The following is an 18,304-nucleotide window of genomic DNA, read 5'->3' as shown; positions in this document are numbered from 1 at the left end:
TCGGGATATGAGTACGAGGGTCTGTAAGAAAGATAGAAGATGATAGAAAAATAAAGTGATCTTTATTTTATTAATATGGGATTTATCATAATTAATTGTCAATTCTTAAATATCAATAATGCCACGAGTTTTGACGGTTATCGATGATAGGTGGGATTGAGTCACCTCGTGTGTCTACCCAGAATGGTATGGTGGCTATACATATGAATCTCCAACCTAACTCCTGAAATAGACACGTATCAACGATATAACTCTGCCAAGTAACTCTGTACAAACATTATCGATTTTTAAATTTACTTGGTATATTTATTATTATAATAATCACTTATTATTATCACTTAATTATTATAATCACTTGATTATCCTGTATGCCTACTTAATCTATGTACTCAAAATTTAATTCTAAACCTTATTTATTTTTGGGCGAATTTATTAAATTCCTACCTTGATATTTTCTGCTATACTCTTAAATAAATAGATGTTGTATTTTTCTTTGAACAAATATAACTGTGTTGACGGCGGAACATTTCTTGCATATATTTCGTTGTGTGCAATGATCGAGCGTAGTAAGTGCGTCTGTGAATATCTGACTGCATCTGTCCCAGAATGTTCTTTATTTTTGGCTTTTTATATTAAATTTGACCGTAGTTCAAAGGCAAGAAGTGATTCCCGACGCCACCGTTATTTCTTTATTAATCGTAATTTATTACATGTTATTTATTACATTTTCATCAATAATGATCTACATATTATAAAATACTATTATATCTTATATAATAAATTAGACATAGTTTATTACCCTTCATCTTATGTGCTACCATTACATATTGTTTATTATTTCCTATTTGTTTTATATAATTAATACATGCTTTTTTCTACGAAATTTCATTAGTATATTTAAATATTTAAAAGGTACATATATATAAATCTTATTTTTATTGGTATACATTTCATTCTGTTTGATTGATTGATTGAAGTCTTAAATAATACATTATAACATTAATGATGTACTATGTATATCATTACAGTTAGATGTGATTAAGAACAGAAAACATTGATTGTGTATAGTATTTGTTTTGAGAAGTATTGTGTAATAGGATAGAATCTTTGTTTGTGTTGAGAGTTGAAAGAGAAGAGAAAAAAATAGTGTTTTTATGTAAAGGGCCTATTACAACATAGCAAATAAAAATCCCACAATACTTTTTAGGACTACATTAAAATTACAATAATGAATACTATATTTATTTTAATAATGTAAAAATCTACAATGTATATAAATATATACATATGAAATTAAAAATATATATTTTTAATTTCATCATTAAATCAATAATTAAACAAGTGTTATCATATTTATTGTATTAAAAAAGTGCACACAACTATTCATAAATATTTTTACATTATAAATATGATTAATACATTAAAAAAAGCATGATTCAGTATTATAATTTTAATTAATATTATTACATAAAATATTTCACAAAAATATTGAAAATGAACATTGGATTGTTAACCTTATTTTTTTTTACTAAAAGTATTTCGTTTGAAGATGGACTTGTTGATTGTAAAATAAATGATGTAGATTTCAGAAAAGAGTATACGACATATTTCAAACAAGTAATGAATCACATGCAAGTACAACATTTAAATCTAGAACACGTATCAATAAGGATTGAAAATGATAAATTGATAAATATAAATGAAGTTATAAAATATAAACTGTATGATATTTGTGAATACTTAAAAATATACTATCATATAATTGATTTAATTAACTATTTATTTGCTGATGTACTACAAAAATTTACTGAACATCTAAAAATTATTATAGATAATTGTAAACATTTTTTTGAAGAAAATTCATTTGAAAATGCAATTTATTGCACTGTAGTACTTTTAAATGCAGCTAAAAATTCAAATATGATGTTTGAATATTTATACAAAGCGATAACATTTATTGATTACTTAGATATGAAGTTAGTAAATAGTTCATTAATTCATCGAAAAACGGTAGTAGAAGAAATTTATACCGTTAAACATTATACGTATCAAATGAAAACCTCAGAAATAATAAACTATGTAAATAATGATGGAAGCATCAAAATTAAAGAAGTTAAAGAAGATTACAATGATATAAATAATTTTGTTGATAAAGTAGTTGCCATTACACGTGAATTTTTTAAAAATTATGTTATTATTATAAATAGTGCAAATGATATGAATATACGAGAAAAGTACTATTGTGAATACTATTCCAATAATTGTAATATGAAACTTGTTGATTTTATTAGTGAAAAGTTAAAAAATTATTATTTACAAACAATTACTGACTATTATTTAAAAATTGGTTTCCATGAATTACTTCATCCTAGTACAACTGAGTAAGTGTTATTTTTAGTAAAAACTTTGTTTTTTCACTATAAAAATTATATTCATATAAACTGATTTACACAGATTTTGTACACAGATCGTAGTTATTAAAGGTCTTATTGAAATTATGTATATAATATTATTATTATTTTGTGTGTGTAGCTAAAGGTAATGGCATGTTGTAGGTGCCAATTCTGTAGGCTGTAGAGTTTAGGGCGTCTTTGTGCGAATAAATAAGAATACGCCCCTCCCTATATATCGTACCTCTAGAATAAAAACGCCATAACTCAAAAAAGGTCGATTTTGAAACCGAATCTACTTTAATGACAACCAATTAAAAAAAAAACCCAGCACAGGGGGTTCGCGGCACAGTGGTGCCGTGGTATCGTTGGATCAAGTATAATGATACCTGATAGTGATTAAAATCACTATCAAAAATAAACGCTTCGATGCAAATCTTTAAATAGTGTTTAATTTTAAAAAAATTGATGTTCCTTATTAATATCTTGATTAAGATAAAGAATGTCGAATGAAAAAGGGTTTATTAAAAAATATTATTTCTCATAAAAAAATTGTGTGGATCCATACACTTTTTAAAAAGTTATAGCACTTTAAAGTAAAAAATGTAAAAAATAAAATCGAGAATTTTCACACAAAAATAGCATTCGGTAGCCATTTTCACCATGAAGACAAGTCCAGAGGTCAAATTTTTTTTTCTTCAAATTAAAGTATATTACACTAGCTTTAATTTAAGATATATATAAAAGTGTCAGATCTTTCGGAACATTTTCAAAAGTTAAGTTGAAAAAGTTAATTTTTGTGAAAAGTTGTCATTTTGAGTCTCCCCTGTGGGCTGGTAAAGGGTCAAAATTACAAAAAAAATATACCAAATGATAGGTAAAGACATTAAACATCTATAAAAAAAAAAAATTATATTGATATGTTAATTTTTGAAAAAGTTACGGTAGTTTTTAGTAAAAAAAATTGAAAAAATTTCGAAAATTAGCGATTTTTAAATTTGTAATTTTATTGGAGGTTTCCCCAATTTACGGAGAACGAGGGAAATTTTTTCAATTTTAAAGGGTAATGTCTTCGACTATATTCGATTTGTGATCTTTTGACGTATCGTTGAAAGAAATCCGTTCGATAAGAGCTGAGAAAAAATGGTAACAGTCACAAAAAAAAAAAACATCATAGTAAAACCAATACCTTCTCAGCTTCGCATCGAAGCAAAAAAAGTCGAAATATCATAAAAATTGGTATTGTTAGACGGTTTTGAAAATTCTTAAAATCTTTAATTGCATTTTTTTGGTAATTACTATTTCTGAGTTATGCCGATTATATTCTAGGGGTGCGATATATAGTAGTAGTTTTATTTGAAATTAAATTAAATTAAAGTACTATAATTTGATGGTTTCTTTACCAACTTCAACAATCATATTTCAAAACATCTCTTATGCATATTGTACTACATTTATAGAATGTATTATTTTAAACCCTATCTGCGTTAAACACAGATATGCTTTTATAGATTTATTTTCGAAAAACTTCTCTGGCCAATGACAATAGTACCAGAAATTATTAATAAAATTCTTAAGGATATACAAGTGTTTGGTAATAGATTGTATGTATTAGACTATAATATATATTTCAATACTACTTTTAAAGAAGACACGTCTTTTAGTTATAGAGTTGTAATATATTTTAACTCAGCGAATAAATCTATTCCGTTTATGTCATTTTGATCTTGATTTTTATGTGTATTATGTAAATCCATATAAAGTTTTCTGGTAAATTAGAAATCGTTTCTACGTTTTAAGTTTTAGTAATGTTTTTAGCAAATGAAACAACTGAATTATGTCCAGAATGTCTACAAGTAATAATATAATTTAAACAATCTTTAACAATTGAATAATATTTTGTCTCGTGAAGATTAGCTATAATAATATCATTAACGCTATTAGCCATTAAATTTATTTTGAATTTCATGAATAAAGTAATATATTTTCCCCAATTTTTTAGTTAAGTAACGTAAATGTTTTGACATAAAATCATCGTATATACTATGTAGCTGAACTAAGCCTAAAAAGTGTCCTCTATTTGGTTGAAATAATTTATCAAATGTACTTCTAATTATATTAACCGATCAAAAACTTTTGGTCAGCGAAGACTTTCCTGATCATATATACGTTTATTTTAAGCATCTACACAACACATTTTTTTTTAGACGGTTTTGAGATTTAATCCATATACTAGTAGTAATAAAATTATCTGTGGATTTTTTACTAACATTTAATATATCTTATTATATAATAGAACAAGGAAAAAAACGCTTTTCTGGAAAAATTACTTAGCGTGCTCGGATTTTCAAAATTTTTTTTTTCAACGAAAGCACTCGGTCACCAGACTCCAAAAAAATTATTAGTGAAGATCGGAAAATTTTTGCCGCTCGTCCGCGAGCGTTTTAAAATTTCGACCGTTTTTGAGAAAAACACTTGCTGACGCCAACGTTTTACGAATTAAGGTTTGAAATTTTTATCAGACTCGCCCAATGACATTCCTGAGATATGATAAAAAAATCAATTCAATCTGTTTATTTTTCACTATTTTACAAGCTTTTTTTTTTTTCACGCGCATGTTTTTTTAATATGCGCATTGTTTCATTTCTGTTTATATGTTTTTTTTATGAGCCTTAATTATATGGTGTAATATGTATTTTTATTGGGACACTATTTTGCATTTGAACATAGCACTATATTTTATCGAGGAATATTATATGTTATATATAAATTTCAAGACGGTTATAATTATATAAGTTTGTACTTTCATTATCAGAACGGTACATTAATAATCTTTTTTTCTCATATATGATGTATGAATCTATGATTTTATCGTTTAAATTGGGATTCATCTATGAAAACTATGCTGTCCAACGATAAATCGCAGTTACCAATATTTTTATCAAAATTAATTTTTTTACATAGTCCCACGTATAATAACCTACTGAATTTTTTTTTAATTATTCTATAATATAAACACAATTATTATAAATAGAATATTAATAATTTTTGTGTATACTAGGGATGTATTTAAGGGAGATATGAGCACCCCTTGATCCAGCGCTATCAATATTTTTTTAAGCAATTTCTAATAAATAAGGACCTATTGTCCTTTTTTTTCATCATTACTTTAATTTTTAGCAAAAAAAATTCTATAACATATTTAACAAAGTAAAAAATATTAAATACCCTCCTAAAATAATTTTTGAATAGACCTAAAAGGAGTATCTCATTAACAAACGTCAACCTTATACCCAATACATTTTACTATATTCTCTTTTTGAATTTTACTGATTTTAATAATAAAATTTTTAATATATTTTTGTTACACTGATTCCGATGTAATATATTTTTTTGCAAAACACTTATCGTGCCCGGCATAGCCGGGTACCCCTACAGGAATCGGTGGCATTTTTATGATGACGGCCCGAAGAGGCTTACGCGCCTCAATCTGGGTCTTGGGTGGAGCCCCAGATAGGTGGAGCCTAGTACCCTATATGCTTTCAAACATTACAACCACTGTTACTTAACAATGTTCCAAAATCTAGCTTGAATAGTTTGCAGTAAAAATCATATAATTTGTCAGATTTTTAAAATAAATTGCCTTTTAATCTGTTCATCATTTTCACAATTACGATATACATGAAATTAGAAAAATTAATTTTAAGCTTATCTAGCAAATAAGATATACTTTCAAATATTGTTTTTGCCCCCATCATTATTATTATATCGATAATGACACGTTTCATATTTATTGATAATGGCCACTCGGTTAGATTTTCTAAATAACTGACATCACAAATAGTACTTTCATTTAGAACATCTAAGTCAACGTCAAATAAGGATTCATCATGTTGTGTTTAAATTTCTTTTTTTTTGGGCCTACTCTAGGTTTTTGTGTTATAGGCAACACTATCAGTTAACTCAGAATCAATAATTACTTTAGATTTTTTTTGTTTGTTATCAATGGGTATAATGAATTTTTTTATGCTATTTTTATATTTTTTTAGCAATGATTTCCTCTACCTTTCGTTTTCTATTTGGTGTTCCCGAAAGCTATTTTCCCATTTTAATTAAATATTTAATAATATTTTGGGTTTCAAAAAAAAAAAAAAAAATTGAATAAATCGTGCGGTAGATAAACTGCAATAATTGCAGTTTAGCTAATTATTGTTCCAATACATACTAAATAATAAAATATTATGTACATTGTACTTGATTGAAATGAAATTATATTTTGTTTTGAAAAAGAATATAACATAATATATATATTGTATAATCAATTAATATAATTTAATTTTAAAGTGTTTTCTCGTACTGTCCATCAATGCCGTATTACCAGCAATAATATAATAACCCAATGTTTGCGTTTTGCTATATATCACAAAATATATGTCGAGATACCGACAAAACAAATGTTAAATAAACTTGAACGTACCTTTTAGATTGTAATTATAGAAACGTAAATGAACTAAACAAACACAGTAAATGTGTAAATCAATATTGCACAAGACTTAGTAGTAACTCATGATACTATTACACGTACACTGTACACAACTATTTAATTTTATAAGATATTTTGTATTATATTACAAAAATAATCGATAATGTTAATCGCAATTAGCCAGGTGTCTAATAAGGAGTCATTTTTCAGTCTTATATTCACGAGTTGGTTACACTGTGCCGACGTGTCTACAATAGGGTGACCATACGTCCCGTTTAAAATAGGATTGTCCCTTTTTTGATAACCCGTTGTCTCGGCAAAATACAAACAGGACGCTTTTTATCCCGTTTTTAGAAAACAGTTCCGTTATAATACCGTTCTTACCATGTTATTACTTAATATTTATAAATGAGAAAAAAAGTAAATTTTTGAAACAAATATAAAACACTTTTATTAATAATATATGAAAATAATGTTATTAATAACAGATGACAGTTTTCGTGGAATGAGGGTCGAGTGCCGATGACGACAAACAATAAAATTAGCGATAAGCATGGGATAAATTATATGAAACGTGCTCTATCAATAATTACAAATTGCTGTACTATTTACAAACAGTGATATTAAATAATATAATTTACATTCGTTTAACCGAAAATCCGAACGACAAATGTTTTAACATTTTCTGGTTCCTTCCATCTCTGAGACATTTATCGTTTTTAATTGTTATTTGTCGGTTGATACTGACAGATGGTCATCTCGCGAGGTCGTTTTTATATTTTGAATTTGTCGCGTACCGGTGTACCCATCGATCGTATACTGTAAGGGTTTTACTGTGCTAAATTAAGATAATCATTTTTTTTTTTAACTTTAAAAAATAATACTTAATATGCCCAAGAGACGGTGTAGTTTCAATACAACATTGAAAATATAGTTTCCTGTTTTAAGAGAAACCGATGAAATAGAAAAATTTCAGTATACCGTATGTAAATCTGTATTCTCAATAGAACATAGAGGTTAGGGTGGATCAAAAAAAGTCGATCTTCGAAATTTTAATGAGAATCATTTTAACTTTATTTTATACATTAAAATAGTAATTTTGTGAAGATTTGAGACTTAAAAACATTTTTACTGGTCGCTTAACGAGATTTTAGTATTTTGACCAAAAATTAATACGGGTATGATCGAAAACTGACGGCCCCATAACACTTAGATGTAAACTCGTTCCACAAATAAAACCTCTCTATAAGAAGTGAATTAAGTTAAAAAAGAAATACTACTGTTTAAAATTGAAAAAAAATTAAATTTCGGAAGTCATTATTAATTACTGTTTTTTATATATAAATCGCTAATTGTTTAGAAATCAATTTGTTAAACAAAGAAAATAAATTATTTATTTCAAACCAGCTGTTAGTACTAAAACTTAAGAATATAATAAAATTTTCTTTAGAAATCTCCGATCGACTACAGATATAAAAGATAATAATTTTGAAGATATTGAACTGAGAATATTAAAATAATTATATAAATAAATCAAATTAAATCCAACTAAATGAATTGTTTGATAAAAAAAATTAATTTAAAAGTATTTAAACCGTCATTTATAAATAATTTCAAGAATATCATATATTCTAGCTTATACTTTATTTTTAAAAAAGGTATAAGTTTTTAAGATTAGTGATAAATATTTTTTTTCTTATTATATACATAAATAATAGACAAACTGCAAAAATTTAATCATACTTGAGACCTACTTGAGAAATATACCAAATAATCACGTTAATTACGATATTCAATTTTTTATTTGAAAATTTTAACTCTGCAGTAAAAATCAAACTATTTGATATACTAATCGTAATATCTGAACGAATATTAAATAACAGACCATTTAGTGTTTTTTTGCAAATTTTTGGTCAAAATACTAAAAACATGTTGAGCGACAAGTAAAAATGTTTTAAAAATCTCAAATCTTCACAAAATACCTATTTTAATGCATAAAATAAGAATGTATGTTTCCATTTCATACTATTATCACAGATATAATAATACCAGATAGTGTATTTTCTATTGTTTCAACTTTGTGATATTGGAGTTTGAATAACGAATTTATAATTGAAAATTATTTTTATTAATTTTTACATCAGTTTTTTTGTGGAGTTTTTAGCTTCGATGCGAAGCTGAGAAGGTATTAAATTTACTATGATGTGTTTTTTTTTTTGTCTGTTGCCACTTTTTCTCAGATCTCACNATTTTTTTTTTTTTTATGTCTGTTGCCACTTTTTCTCAGCTCTCACTGGACCGATTTCTTTCAACAATACGTCAAAAGATCACAAATCGTATCTAGTTGAAGACATTACCCTTAAAAATTGAAAAATTTTCCCTCGTTCCCCGCAAATGGGGGAAATATTCAAAAAAATTACAAATTTCAAATTGTAAAATTTTGTCATTTTTTTCACTTTTTTTTTTAAAAATTCCATTACTTTTTCAAACATAAACAAATCAACAAAATTTTTTTTTATACTAAAACCTTAGATATTTTCCTTTCATTTGATATCATTTTTTTGAAAATCTAACACTTAACCTGCTCATTGGGGGGATNACAATTTCATACTAAATTTAAAAACTATAATTAGTATTTATTCATATATTATATTTTAAAATCAAAGAACTACTAATCAGGATATAATTAAAGAAATAAGAGTTCATGTTGCTTTTAAAATATTTCACCAATTTCTCTAAAGGAAACACTATCTACAGATTTGCATCGAAGCGTTTCTTATGATAGTGATTTTAATCACTGTCAGAAATCATCTATACTTGTCCCATATATGCCTCGACCCAACTGTGCTACCGTTTTTTTAAATTATGAACAATAAAAAAAGTATTTCATAACTCAAAATTTGGTGTGAAATACTGTAAAACTGACTATATTTTGAAGTTAGTAATAAAAAATTGTATATCTTATTGATCGATCTCATATTTCAAAAACTACAAAGAATTTTTTTCCAATATAAATTTTAAATAAATGAATATTTAATAGACAAAAATCTCTTGACTCATTTTATAACCAAGATTAAATATTTATTTAATAATAAAAAAGTCAACCTTGATTGGAATGTGAATGAGGATAAGTTATTTGATGAATATAATTATGTAAATCATGCCAACAAATTAAAATTGTAAAGTTGAAAAATTGTTCTAAAAAAATCACAGAAAAGTGGCGTGATGTATTTAAAACGATAGAAAAAAATAATATTTTTATCAGTAAATATTCAACAACTTAGAATATTCATTAGCTTTACCTGAAAAAATGCATGTGTAGAACGAATATTTTTGGAACAAATGTGTTATGGACAAATGAAAAAACCCGTTTTAATATCAAAACTATTAGATCCATAATTATTGCGAAACAACACTTTAAATATTTAACTTGTTCGCAATTTTATGAATTTTTTTTGAAGCTCCCAAAATTGTTCAATGAATTATTTAGAAAAGTACAAAATGAGGAAAAAGCGTAAAAAAGGAGTATCAAATTATCATCTAATTTTTTAAAATAAATGTTTTAAATTTATAATTATGTTTTAAAATGCACTTATTTTTGAGTGGGGAATGTAAAAAATGTTTGTTTTTTTCTAAAAATGGTCACTCTAGTGTACAGGTAACCATTTAGTGACTTACTAAATTTAGAATAATTTAACTAAATTTTGGACTGAGCGTATTCCCACAAGTATACTGGGAAAAAGTCATAGAAACGCGATTAACATTAAAGAGAATAATTCGTTTGTTTTTGTATGTATTTTGGTATCTACGCTAGGCGAAGACGATATACAACAACAACATAATTAAAATTTTTTAACTGATATTAAATTGTGTTCACTAAAATTGTATTTTTCAATAGAACAAACCATTTAAAATTTAATATTGTANTTACAAACAATAACTGACTATTATTTAAAAATTGGTTTCCATGAATTACTTCATCCTAGTACAACTGAGTAAGTGTTATTTTTAGTAAAAACTTTGTTTTCTCACTATAAGAATTATATTTAAATAAACTGAATAATACAGATGTTTTTTTTATTTAAGGCTCACACCCCCTCAAAAATACAACTTGACTCAAAAAAAAGCAATCCAAACACTAAATATTTTGTTCCGTGAAATTAGACATTGGAAGCTATTAAATCATATAAAAATAATAATTGATGATGAAATAATCACTACTGATCGAATTATTAGAGACACTGTAGATAATTTTAATTTTAATCTAAAAAAAAAATTCTTTACACAGCTGATAAGGTGCAGATATACTGAAGTATTAAAAAAATATAACACGTATATGTCTACTATTATAGAAATATGTAAAATTGAAATCAGTAAAAAAAATGTATATAGTATTATAAATTGCATTGTAAACTTTCTTGATGCGGTTAAAAATTCAAAAGAAATGTTTAAAAACATGTTGTTAGCTTTAGACATATTAAAAGCTGAATCAATTTGGGAATATATGTATAATACACAATCATCATTAGTACAAACTTATACTTTATTAAGTAATTTTATGCCCAAAATTGAACAGCTTTCTTTAACGAGAAATGATTTTTTCAATTTATCTACCAAGGAAGTAATATCAAAAGCCAATAAATTCTTATTAGATTTTAAAACAGCGCGAAAACAATTTAATCAAATGCTATATAAACAAAAATATTATTCCAGTAAACGGTGCTTGATTGAAGGCGAAGTTTTTAAAAAAAGACAATTAATAAAATCATGGGACACATTCATTACATCATATAATACGATAAACACTAATGAAAAACCAATACTTTTGTTTGAATACGCATTGGATCAATTTAGAACATTTTATGATGTTGCTACTACAAGTGAATATGATTGTTTAGGATTCAATAAAATAAATAGTTGTAATTGAAAATTTTTCTATTTTTATTTTATATTAAATATATACATTTTATTAAATGTTTACTTAGAATAATTAATTTAGCGTTGAGTCCAAATAGTGGAAATGCTAATTTTGAATCCACCCCTGTAGACAGGTAAACGGTCCGATTTATAAACTAATATACCAAATAATAGATAAAGACATCATGCATTTATAAAAAAAAATTTATAGATCCATTCATTTTTCAAAAAGTTATAACATTATAAAGTCAAAAATATAAATAAGAATTTTTTTACAAAAATCGTATTTTTTTTTTATTAATATTGTGTTTGTTTTCACCGTGAAGACAAAATAAAGTCCGAAATTTATTTTTGCATTATAAATAACATTACAATAGCTTTCATTTAAGATCTATATTAAAGTGTCCGAGTTTCTTGAACATTCTCAAAAGTCAAGTTGAAAAAGTAAATGTTTTGTGAAAAAGTTGTAATTTTAAATCGCCCCCTGTGGGCAGATAAAGGATTAGATTTATAAAAAATATGTGCCAAATGATAGGTAAAAATATTAAGCAACTATAAAAAAAAATTATATTGATATGTACATTTTTAAAAAAGTTACGGCAGTTTTTAGTAAAAAAAAATGAAAAAATTTCGAAAATAAGGAGATTTTTAAATTTGTAATTTTTTTGGAGGTTTCATCCATTCACGGGGAACGAGGGAAATTTTTTCAATTTTTGAGGGTAATGTCTTCGACTAGATACGATTTATGATCTTTTGACGTTTCGTTGAAAGCTGAGAAAAAGTGGACACAAAAAAAAAAAAACACATCATAGTAAAACCAATACCTTCTCAGCTTCGCATTAAAGCTAAAACATAACTACAAAATGCTTTGTCAGAGGTATGGTAGATGATTGCAATATTAATATTATAATGAAATAATGAAGCATTAAATAAGTAAAATACGTACATTTTCGCTATTTTACAAACATAAAGAGAAGAAAAAATTTACATTGATATATTACTGAAAGTAATATATTTGGGTATCAAGACTGTATAATTTTATTTTGTCTTCAATTAAGGAATCTAAAATAATGTTAATTTATATGTTTATAGCTTTGGATTAATTGAAATCTATTTTAATATATATCTAATTCTGTCAATTATATGACTTCAATTAGAGAAGTATCTTGAAATGGTATTTAATTTATTTTACAAATTAAAAATTGGTTTTGATTACAATTCGTTAACATTAGAAGTATTTATTCGTTTCTGTATTAAACAACAATTTAAAAATTTATATAAATATCAATATATACAAAAATAAACATATTCATTTCTATGTACTATTTAGTATGTGTACGATTAGTGGTAGTTATATTTCTAACCTTAATTTCAGTTGTACTGGTGATGCAGTGTTCATTGATGTAGGAGTTCAAATATAGTTGATATTCGTGCGTATTTATTCGCTGTTCTCTCAAATATAGTTTGTTGATATTTCCATTTAATTCATCATGAAAAATCTTATTGTTACTTGTTAGTTTTTATTTTGAGAGAAAACGAAAAACAAGTGTTCATTTTTTAATACATAGATATCATTACGTATTTCATTTCTTTTTTAAAACATAACCAACCAATTATTTTATCTTTTTATCCCTTTGTTAGGCATGACAACATTTTTCCAGCGCCGCCACCACATAACGCGAATGCAAAAGTCCCACACGATGTTGCCGCATATTATACAATAATACGAGTAATCATACAATAATAGTACATTTACAACATTTCATCTAAACTGTACCATTACAAACTTGTAATCCACACGCAGGATATATCACAAATCTATAACTGATTGAGTATTTCTTTTCTGGGTGATATAAAATTAGTGTTAGCAAATATTAAATTAAAACTATTAAACTATATAATTAAATACTTTACGATTTAAGATTTTATAATTGAAGCATTAAATAAAATAAAAATTAATAATTAATTAACAGTTTTTAATTGGATTGCCAACAAACTTGTAAAAATTTTGCATTTTAACATATTGATGCTGAATGAACTCAGCGCCCAATGATATTCACGTAGCTTCATTAACGTTCGTGGTTTTATTTTGTCTTAAGTCTTTGGCTATGTCGAGGATAAGAAATAATGTGAGTGGACTGTATTAATGAATGTAGAATGAATTTTACAATATATAATTATAACAATTAAATGTATTATACATGAATCATAAAATCTTATATACACCAATGTGGATAGGGGGACACTTAATACTAATGCCAAAATGGCGCTGATATAAACAAATATTAAAATATAAATGTTAGAAAGTCTTACAAAGAAGATGAACAATCATTATACTTATCGGCTAAATGAAACTGCTAATGACAATGTTGAATATTGATAGGATCAATCAGTAGCGCCAGAACTATTTTTTACATTAGGGGCAAAAATTTAACTCGGTCCCCTTGATTTTTACTAAGCTGAAAAGCTTAGCATTTTTAAAAAATGTGTCAAATTTAAGCTTATGTCACGCACTATAAATTAAACAAAAAAATTGTCCTGACGACCTATGGAAATGGCTGCGGCAGTTAAAAAAAATTCTATTTTTGTGTTCAAATTTTAATTTTAATTTTTTTTTTGTTTTTTTTTTTTTTAAACTACTACTAGCTTGCAAGTACCATAGAGTTTATATCTGAAAAACGCTAAGATGGCGGCGACAATGCAGAAATAGGGAGAAGACCGATAACAACTCGATGTAACACAACGATACCATAAATAATCACAACACAATTTCTCAACAGCAAATTGATGTGAATCCAACCGATGCTCATAGAAAAATTAATCTTCGTTGTTTGTTTGAAAATAATATTTTAAAAAATATCAATTAATTGATTATTAATTATCAATTGAATCTTGTAGAAATTTTTATGAAACTTATAGTAAAAATCTATATTTGTATCAATTTACATTCAAAAAATTTACAAATTATATTCACTATTACAAAACATTTTATGTTAATTTCACTTTAACCATTAATATTATTCTTTTTTTTAACTACATTTTTATATTAGTACGATGATTAAATCTTTTAAAATAACGAGGGTATAGATTAAACGCACACAATAGCTGTATAGTGTCATCGCGCCACGAATTGCATACACTTTGGCTATCCAAATGATTTTGTTGTTATTGTCATTCTATTTTTATGTAACGCATAAATTAATGCACCTTTTCCTAGTTAATAGTTTCCATAACCATTCAGAAATCTGAAATTCCTAGAGATTACAGCAGTGCTAACATTTCTATTTGTCATAACTAGACATTTAATAACTGCTACAAAATTTCATTGCTTATACTAATCAATCAGTATGGTTAAGAATATAACATAATTATTGTAGCAACAATTATCATTATTGAGTATCTAGATCACATACAAATAGCGACCTACTCTTCGATGACTCCAAAATCTTTGTATTGTACCCGAAAATGATTCAGTGTTAAGATCAATATGGGTAGCCTTTGAGGAAAAGCAAACGAAAATACATTTATACGCTTTTAGTTTATTAGCGTTACGGCGCATACTACTCTTTATTAGCACAAGACACGCAAAATCGACACCATTTGCATAAAATACTATATCATAAACGTCCACTCGTGTAAATCACCCATTATTGGACGATATACATTGGGTTCGGATTTAAAACGGGCAATGCAATTCTTATCTGTTATTCTTGCCGTTTTTCGTCCGCCCAGTGGCCAGTACTCTTCTAGCACGGCTGCTAAAAGCGACTGAAAGCGAGAATCAATTAGATATGTTTGTGCTCAAAGGTTAACATAGATATATTTGATTTAGACGGGAGAATTATTGGATTCTTCTTACTGTACAGAAGTGACGTAGCATTTTTTAGACGCCCTACAACGTGAATTACACCGTTTTTTATCTAATAATGTATTAAGAAAATATAATTTACTGTTCGGTTTAACTATTTCTTTACATCTTAATTTTATTAAATCCTCTTTAAAATACAAATTTTGAACAATTTTTTATTAAAGTTTTTTTTTCGTTGTTTAGATTATTTACTTTAATTTCAAACTAGGTTTTTATTTTTTCAATGACACCCCTTTTCACCGTAATAGGTAAGCGGTAACGAGTATTAATTTCATAAAATAGGAAAACTTATTTAGTAAAAAAAAATCCTTTTCGTTCGACGGTACTGTAAAAAATACCTGTCTATCCTTAGTTGCTTCAATGTCGACCTTTTCTGGGCTTGATGGCCAGACGTTCTTGTCTAGATTAATCCGATATTAGACCATTCCATCACAGTTCATTGCGTGATTCATTTGCTTGATAGCTACGTGATATAATATCCACTAGGATTTGTGTAGATGGGACGTAAAACCATTGATTTATAGAACTAGCTTTATAAATGTCCCCTACTCAATTCGCAACAAACGTTTTCCAAAGTGACGCATGAGACTTTATCCACGATAGAACTATGGTTGAGTCAGGCCAGAAACGTTTTTTATTTATATTAACTTGTAAACGAGGCTCTAATTTTTCATACAGACGTACTAATAACACTACGGCACATAATTTGAGACGAACTAATGATATTAATTTTAGTGGAGCCTCTCGAGATTTGGGTGCTATTAAACGTATCGCACATACGCCATTACGGTCCGTTGCTCTAAGGTATAAACAAGCTTCTTATGCACGTACTGAGACATCCGCAATCGTGTACTTGCAATTCGACGTTTTCACGGTTGATGATAAGCCTTGGTATTGTTATGAAAACAATGTATGATAAATTTTCCCCATAAAATTCCCACTCGGTCTTTATCGAGACAGGTACTACGTCGTCCCACTCTATCTGGTGCTGGTACATCTACTCTTGCATTATTATTTTAACATTAATAATAACCGTATCAATTAAACCAAGTGGATCATATATTGGAGCTATTGTCGACAACACGTCTCTTTTCGTTATTATTGATTTCCGTATTCACCTTGTATTGATAAGTGTCATTTATTGGGTTCTAACAGTGGCCTAAAGATTTTGTAGTGTTGCCGTCTAAATTTAATACTATCAGTGAGTCATTAACGACGTTCAGTATGTTTGAAAATAATCACTTATTATTTGATATCAATTTTCTTAGCTGAAATCCGGCGCTATTCATTATTTTTATTACATCGCCTCGAATTATAATTGCTTCAGATATTGAACTAGTTCCACCTAAGTAATCGTCCTTGTAAAAATCCTCTTTAATAGCTTGGCTAGCTAACGGATATTTATTTAAATGTTCATATGCTAATTTTTCGAAGCACGCATAGCAATATAACACGCGTGTGTAGTTCTATAAGTTAACGTGTTAAGATAATAATTCTCATTTTTTTTTCAGATGGTTCAGGTTACCACAATATTTTTTGCCTTTTGCGGTCTTTTTCAGCCACAAAGATTTGACAGTACATTTTTGTTATGTCCGACGATAACATGTATTTATGAGTTAGGAAACGTGACAAAATACACAGCAATTCGTCCTTTATTATAGGTTCTTTTAACAAAATATCTTTTAAACTTTTACCATTGGTGGTGGCACATGACGCATCAAACACAAAGCGCGTTTTTTTTGTAACTTTGTCATCACATAATGATTTGATGAGGTATAAAATATGAATTTATTTCTGAAACCTGATCCATTTTAGAACTTTCTTTTGACATATGAGACCCAATTGTTCATACTCATTCATGAATTCTACATATCGCATTTTTAAATCTGAATTATTCGCTAATCGTTTTTTTCTTTACACGGAACGGTAGTTCGTTTATGAAACGATCATTTACATTACTTCTTTTTACTGAACGGTTAAAATAATTAACACATAACTTTTCTTCCTGGTCGAGAGTCTTCTTATTTGATACTTCTTCAATTTCCTAAAATTTTCTCATTTATTTTTTTAGAACTGTTCGATCCTCCAACAATAGCTTTTTCTTCTTCTTCTTCTTCAACTGCTTAACGGTCCATTAAGGACCACTAGTAAGCCTCTTCATTTTTTTCTGTCAAAAGTCCAGTCTAATGTTGCATGCTCGTCTATCAGTCTCATATCTTTTCCTACGGTGTCTTTCCATCTTGTTCTTGGTCTTCCAAGTGGACGTTTTTTATTTATTTTTCCTATAAAAACTCTTTTTAATACATTTACATTAGCTCTCCATACATTTTTCAGCCACTCTAGACGTTTACATCTTATAAATGTGAGTATATCTGGTTTTCCATATAAGTCATACAGCTCTTCACTGTGTCTCTTTTCATAGATTCCTAGATTGTCATTGTACACTGGTCCATATAATTTCTTAATATTTTTCTTTCCTTTTGCAAGTTTTCTATTGTCATCTTTTATCGTGGACCAAGTTTCGCATCCGTAAGTTACAATTGGCCTAAGATAACTTGTGTACAATGTAATTTTTTACTTTCTTCATAGCAGATTTGATCTAAATAGCTTGTTTATGCTAATGTAACACCTGTTTCCATTCGATAT

At 27.1% G+C, this 18,304-nt stretch overlaps 1 protein-coding gene across 2 annotated transcripts; it reads left to right on the top strand.

Annotated features, from left to right (window-relative positions):
- Positions 1-1,482: 1,482 nt before the first annotated feature.
- On the top strand, positions 1,483-12,020 carry LOC126896921 (uncharacterized). 2 transcript variants are annotated; one of them, XM_050670115.1, is made up of 2 exons: positions 1,483-2,381; positions 11,587-12,020. In XM_050670115.1, exons 1-2 carry the CDS (start codon positions 1,495-1,497, stop codon positions 11,798-11,800), a joined length of 1,101 nt encoding a protein of 366 aa, XP_050526072.1. In that variant the 5' UTR covers positions 1,483-1,494; the 3' UTR covers positions 11,801-12,020. The 2 variants fall into 2 exon arrangements, with proteins under 2 accessions (XP_050526072.1, XP_050526071.1); XM_050670114.1 differs by having other exon boundaries at positions 10,960-12,020.
- The last annotated feature ends 6,284 nt before the right edge of the window (positions 12,021-18,304 follow it).

The sequence above is a fragment of the Daktulosphaira vitifoliae genome, unplaced genomic scaffold (assembly GCF_025091365.1).
Source record: "Daktulosphaira vitifoliae isolate Bord-2020 unplaced genomic scaffold, ASM2509136v1 Scaffold_1, whole genome shotgun sequence".
NCBI classification, from domain to species: domain Eukaryota; kingdom Metazoa; phylum Arthropoda; class Insecta; order Hemiptera; family Phylloxeridae; genus Daktulosphaira; species Daktulosphaira vitifoliae.
The sequence above is the reverse complement of the archived record's forward strand: the minus strand, read 5'-3'. Positions and strand labels throughout refer to the sequence as shown.